At 45.9% G+C, this 6,611-nt stretch overlaps 1 protein-coding gene across 1 annotated transcript; it reads left to right on the top strand.

Annotated features, from left to right (window-relative positions):
• Positions 1-1,441: 1,441 nt before the first annotated feature.
• LOC147884170 (cyclic dof factor 2-like) lies at positions 1,442-4,547 on the top strand. Its single transcript, XM_087398537.1, has 2 exons — positions 1,442-1,867; positions 2,173-4,547. Exons 1-2 carry the CDS (start codon positions 1,679-1,681, stop codon positions 3,784-3,786), a joined length of 1,803 nt encoding a protein of 600 aa, XP_087254663.1. The 5' UTR covers positions 1,442-1,678; the 3' UTR covers positions 3,787-4,547.
• The last annotated feature ends 2,064 nt before the right edge of the window (positions 4,548-6,611 follow it).

Genomic DNA, 6,611 nt, shown 5'->3' on the forward strand with positions numbered 1-6,611 from the left:
GGTTTTCGTGTTGAGATTTCTTCCCCCCCTAGTTTGTGTTGAGATTTCTTCCCATGTGTGGAAAAATCTCTTAGATATGTGGCTTTGTTTTGCTTTAGGAGGAATAAGGAGAGGCGTGTAAAGACGCGAGGTTGGGGAAGTCAAGGAGCCCCATAAAAGTATGAAGAAAAGAAGGAGGGGTCCCCCTTTATATTGCTTTTGGTTGGCTTTTTGCGAGCAAGGAGAGAGGGGCATTGGCAGCCACAAACTAGATTGTGGCCATGTGAAGTTGAGACCCACGTGCCATGGGACCTTCTTCTTGGGATCCTCTCCATCTACTAGAGTGATTTTCTTAAAAGGTAAACCAAACTAGTGAACTTTAAGGCTCTACGTGTAAAGAAGTTTAAACCTAGGGGCATGAGAAGAGGACTAGTCTATTTTATACCAAACCACCCGTGCATAAGGAACCAAGAGTGCTCTTTTCAAAGTCCCTCTCCTTAAAAAAAAAACAAAAAAAACTCCTTTTCCTTTGAGAACGAGAGTGCCCACCAAAGACTTTACCATCCAACAGGGGAAACAATGTGGCCACCTTTGAGGGTTTAGCCACCTCATCCAACTTTAGAGAGGACTTTATGATCTCATCATCATGAAGCTACTGGATATGCTTTAGTTCTGGGAATGGCAACCACGTCAGATTTCGAATGTGATGATTGGCCCTTTGTCAAGTTGTTGTGTTACCTTTGGGATGATCATACCTATACGAACAAGTAGTGTGTCAATTGGATGTGCTAGAACTAGGTTCATGGTGGTGAGCCTTATCATCTTTGTCCCATCTGATCCATGGTTAGGATATGCAAGGTCAAACCTTCCATGTCAGAGAGAAGTAGATGAAGTGGGAAAGGGAATACTTCTCATCATTTTGGTGAGAGAGTGGCAATAAAAGTGGGAAGGCTTAAAAAGTCCTTTTTTGTTCAGGGACTCCAAGTACATGTTAGCAAGGTGAGTGTTACCGAGGCATACAAGGTGAAAACACGGTGTGAAGGTATACTACAAACATCCGAAGGGGCGACTGGTGGGAGGAGGCGAGGGGTCTGATTGGCGAAGTACATAAGGTTGTGTGAGATCTGACTGACAAGGAGGAAACAAACCAAGTGGGGATGATTGTAGTGTAAATGGGGATGCATACAGGGTGCAAACATGGTGTGAAGTTATACTGCAACCTAAGAAGCGACGTTTGGGAGGTCTAAGTAGCGAATTGCATAAGGTTGTGTGAGATATGACCGACAAGGCAGAAACAAACCAACTAGGGATGATTGTAGTTGTGAAGTGAAAAAGCCAAGGACCAAACCAGGGTAAGGTTAGAGGAAGGCGAGGGTTAAAGGTGAAAAAGGTATATGCTTATAAAAGGATTATCTTCAACTTCATCTTCATCTTCATCTTCATCTTCATCTTCATTTTCATTTTCATTTTCATTTTGTCTCTTCAATAACTTTCCCCTGTTCTTCCCCCCGCCATAGCCAGAGCTTTGACGCCATAGCCACACACCTCAAGCTCTTCCCATCCCCTCCCTCAATCGCCTCCTCCCTCCATGTTTCCCCCTTCCTTGCCCTGATCCCCTCCTCCCCCTTTCTCCTCTCTTCTCTTCTGGTTTTGCCTCCCCCCCCCCCCCCCCCCCCCCTCCAAATCATCCTCCACTGCGATGTCTCGTTTATCCGAGGAGAGATCCGACCCTTCCTTCCCCGCTGCCGCGCCTTTCGACCCCGCCTTCAAGTTGTTTGGGCGAACCATCCCCCTCTTAGAGCGTAAGACGAAAAGCGCGGACAATAAGCCTTCCGAAGACAGCGGTTTCGTCCCCGTCGAGGAGGCGTATGGCCCCGCTTGCTTTGAGGTTTGGATTCGGCCTCTCGCTTTGAAGTTGGAATTGTTGTAAAACGGTGGCTGAATCGATGCACGTTTGTTACTCGCTGACTCGTTTACAATGGCTTCCTTATGCTACGCCTGCTTGCTTCTTCAGATGAATCTTTTGGTGCTTGGGATCGCTTTTTTAGACCAACGTTTGGGAGGCGGCATCTCGTGTTTGATTATGTAGGATATCGTTGTGTTGTCATCGGGGAGATGCTGTAGTAGTTTGATAACCGTCATGTCATGCGGAATAAAAGATATGGAGTCTCTAACATCTTTTTTCGCACGCAGGATGTTGGAGAGGATGCGCCAGAGTCGGAGGACGAAAGCGTAGGAGTCTCTGTTCCGGAAGAACTAGGCAGCTGCAATGATGGGTGCGAGGGAGAGAAGCCAAATGATGGTTTGGTTCCAGATGCATCTCTCGTAGCAGCAGCGCAAGTGAATGACGGAGGAACGCAGACGGGCGAGGAAGACCATCAAGGAGACGAATCTCACGATGGCGCTCCCAAAAAGCCAGACAAGCTCATCCCATGTCCTCGCTGCAACAGCCTCGACACCAAATTTTGTTACTACAACAATTACAACGTGAACCAGCCTCGCCATTTTTGCAAGAACTGTCAGCGTTACTGGACAGCGGGAGGTACTCTTCGTAATGTGCCTGTTGGTGCTGGTCGCCGGAAGAACAAGCACTCCGCATCACAACATCGGCATATGCTTCCGGATTGCATAGCCGTCAGAGGTGATTCCCCCGACACTGCTCAACAGTTGCTCTCCTGTTCGGGTTCTTCACCTGCTGGCTTGAACAGGCACCCCAAGACAGGACCTTCTCCCTCCAAGCCGCATTTGCTGGCCTTGGATGTGTGTTCTCTTGGAGCTCTAGACAGTTCTCCTTCGAGCACTGTTCTGAATTTTGGGCAGGAGAGTCCTCTTTGCGAAAGCACTGGTGCCACATCCTATAACCCGCATAGAGCAGAAGTGTTGCAAGGCTACGCATCAGAACAGGGGGGGCTCAATGGAAGGGCCTGCGCTCCTTTGAAGATGGAGGTGGCCTTATCAAAGCTGGGGGACGCAGACACGAACCAAATGCAAATCCAGGGGCAGAGTAATCTCAGCAATTCAAGGGATGTTGCCCCTAAAATCGATGCACCACCCGCTGGAGATTTTGCCGTAAGATCTACCATACCTGCTCAACCTCCGGTACCTCTCTCGGTGGAGCCTAAGATGGATCCTTCTTCCTCCACTGAAGTTCCTGCTACAGCTGATGCATCTCTTGGATGGGCAGCCGGAGCTCCTTTCACGTTCGTAGGTAACCCGTGGCAGTATGCAGGCTGGAATAGTCTTGCCACTGCAACGGCAGCTGCTCTGAGTCTCAATTGTAACGCCACAGGTTCCAATCACCCTCAAGCAATGACCCCTGTGAACCATCCCCAATGGGGTGGAACTCTTGGGAGCCTCTGGCCAGGCTTGCCCTGGCCCCTGATGCAGAGTCCGATTTGGGGACCTCCAGCTTGGGGTGGTACCTGGACCACGCCATGGGCATCAGCAGCAGCCATTGCACCAGCCAGTCCAGTGCTTGCAAGTCCTACTCTTGGTAAGCACTCTCGGGAGCAAGGACAGTCTGAAGGTGAGCAGGGGGGTTCCCTTTGGGTCCCAAAGACCTTAAGGATAGGTGATCCAGGAGAAGCAGCTCGCAGCTCCATATGGACGGCTCTTGGCCTTGAAAATAAACCCGACTCCATGACTTCTGGTGGTATTTTCAGGGCTTTACAAACAAAGATGGAAAGCAAGGAGGCAGATGACCCTCATTTCCAAGCCCTGCGTTCTAATCCTGCTGCAATGACCAGATCAAATAATTTCCAGGAGAGCAATTCAGCATCACAGAGAGTAGATGTCCAGGGTAAGTAATGAATCAAAGGCCTATGCACGGGGAATGGTATGCAAGGGCTTATGAACTGAGAGGGTATGCAAAGGCATGCCTGATTTGAGTCATCGAATCTTGTAGTTTGTTCTTTGAGTTCTCAATGGTCTTTTGCAGTCAGCCCAGAAAAGCTGAACTCAGAAATGAGAGAGAGGACTTTGGGGAAGCCGAACTCAGAAATCAGAGAGAAGAATATGTCCAAACTTCTGGTGTTTCTGAGCTTCCTAAAGATGTAAGTAGTGTTAAAGAGGGATAGTGTGGAGCTTATGTAGGCATGTACTTCTGTACATATCCAAGCCTCTCCTCATACATCGAAGGTTCTTGTATCATGTCTGTGTTTGTGAACCTATATTTATGTATTTTTGGACAACTCGGACTTCATTATGGGCTACATTGGTGTTAATAATAATTTGCCTTTGTATTGAAGATGTATGCTTGTCTAATTCTATTACTCTATGCCTGGCTTGTCTGTTATGATCTTAGGGTCTAATGACATTTGGAGGGGAAAGATGGGATCAGTAAGTCCTGGACTTTTTCCCTTGTTTGATATGTACAGTTCTGAAGACTCCTTATTTCAGGGATTTGAAGCGCTGCAGCTCTGAATTTTGCATTCCTCCTCATGTCCTTAGACCTTTGGGACTCCAATTATGTGCAAGTCTTGTGTAAACGCTAAAGCGAGATTGATCATTGCATAAGACTTTCGATGAATGTATTTGTATTGTGTTTTAAAAAGTTTCTTGAACAAGGGGTGCTAAACACTTCCCCCGACTTATACAACAACGTTTGTACAGTTGTTTTTTCTTTGGTCAATGTGTGGAACCAGTAGAATGCCAGATTGAGAAATTGGGGTGGTGTACGGTGCGTGCTTGTTTTTGCACGTGGGCATGCATGTGTGTGCATGAGAGAGAGAGAGAGAGAGAGAGAGAGTACGTGTGCTAATAGCCATTTGGTCCTCTAGGCATATTAGCTTGCTTGAAGGGTTTTGGCAGGGAGGGCATCCATAGTGCCCAGCTGCAAGCACAACTATCCTTTATCACACTCCCAAAAATCTTCCATTGTAAAGCGCACCTCCTTCAACAAACTTGGGAGTATTCAAAACTTTCCAGGGGTTGTCTAAGGCTCATATGACAAAATTTTGATTAGGAATTCCATGTCCCTACTTTTTATAAGCTTGTAACGGATTCCCTTGTCTTGTGTTTCATTCAAGTTTAAGTTTTATAGTTCTTGTTTTGGAAAACTTATTAGCTTTGCCTATTTAGGATGAGGTATTATGATCGAATGGCTCATTTGATGTCGAGAATTAAGGCAGGTACATGTTACATGCTTACTAGATGCTTCTTTTTTTGATTTCATTTGAAGCTATTTGCTGTTATCGTCCTTGAGGTGCTAGCGTGCCCCTTTGTGTCGATTGCTCATTCTATTTTCTCTTCTATCTGGTGTTTCTTTGCGGGGAGTCTTTGATTTTGATGACGAGTTCTTTAATAGTGGATTCTACTTTTTGGCAATTCCTCTACTATTGTTCGTAGTTCTTTCTTTTCTTGGTGCTCTCTACCATGTTTTTTTCCCGGTTGACTCTTTTGCATGGTTGCTTTGTGTAAGCTCGTTGGTAATTTTGTTGACATTAGACCTTGGTTTTTGGCGTGTCTTTTTAGATTGAGTCTCGTACTTGGGTTGAGAGTTTTGCGAGTAGTGTTGTAACTTTTTTCATTGCCTCATTGTCAAATGTTTCAAGAGAGGTTTTTCTGTCGAGTGGTGCACCAAACCTCTGGAAGTTTGGTTGGCTGGCTCTGCAATTATCGTTAGTAATTCTATGTTTGTTAGTGATTCTTAGTGTATGTTTTTTTGCTTGCTTTTGATGTGTGTGCGTCTGAGTGTGTTGTCTTGTCTTAGTCTTGTCTCAGTGGCAGCCTAGAGTATGAGTTCTTAGATGGTGATCGGTGCTTACTTGAGCTAAGAAGCTCCGTGTGACTTTCCTGGCCCAATGGGAGTTGTAGTCATTGGCGTGGCCTCACATCGGCAACCTGTGACGCTTACAATTGGGATTGTACAGAACCACAGGCATGCAATTTCTTTGCTTATGCTGCTCCTTTTATGCTTTCATAGATGGCAAGCTCAAAGGCTTTCGAGCTACGCATGTAGCAACGAGTGAGAGAGAGGTGCCCCAATGGTTTAGGATCCTCAACGGTCATGGAGGTTCAGTGTGAATCTTTTGTGAAGTTATCGAAAGGTCGCATCTCTGTAGCCAATTGGCTTGCTGATGTATACAAAGCTGAGTATATCTGAAAGGCATGAACCAAGCAAAAAATTAGTGGTCCGCCATGCCAACAATGCAGCATTGCAAAGGTCAATTCCTCTCATGTGGAGTGACTCTCTCTCTCTCTCTCTCTCTCTCTCTCTCTCTCTCTCTCTATATATATATATATATATATATAAGGCCAATTCCTCTCATGTGGAGTGACTCTCTCTCTCTCTCTCTCTCTCTCTCTCTCTATCTATATATATATATATATATAAGGCACGATGTACGGACGTGGACAATTTGAGGAACTTGAACTTATTGACAGTACTAATGTAAGATCTAAGTGAGGGACATTGGAATCCTCAGCTTAGCATCCAACCATTAAAATTTCAAATTGGCTAGTTGGATTGTTGACCATTAGGAAACCGGCCGGTTAGAATTTTAGACTCTTTAGTTATATTGCTTGTAAAAGGATTGGATGAGCTTTTTTTTCCCTCCCAAACACCGGTGAAGGAGTGTAGTGTGCAAAGGAGGTGACGCTCGAGACTTGGAGCACATTGACGTGCAATGGTT

The sequence above is a fragment of the Dipteris shenzhenensis genome, chromosome 27, assembly GCF_047967505.1.
Source record: "Dipteris shenzhenensis isolate YYH24624 ecotype China chromosome 27, Dip_SZ_1.0, whole genome shotgun sequence".
Lineage (NCBI taxonomy): Eukaryota > Viridiplantae > Streptophyta > Polypodiopsida > Gleicheniales > Dipteridaceae > Dipteris > Dipteris shenzhenensis.

Coding starts and splice junctions, on each gene's coding strand:
- LOC147884170 (XM_087398537.1), top strand. CDS start 1,679: ATGTCTCGTTTATCCGAGGAGAGATCCGACCCTTCCTTCCCCGCTGCC. Junction 1,868..2,172: donor ATGGCCCCGCTTGCTTTGAG/GTTTGGATTCGG, acceptor TTTCGCACGCAG/GATGTTGGAGAGGATGCGCC.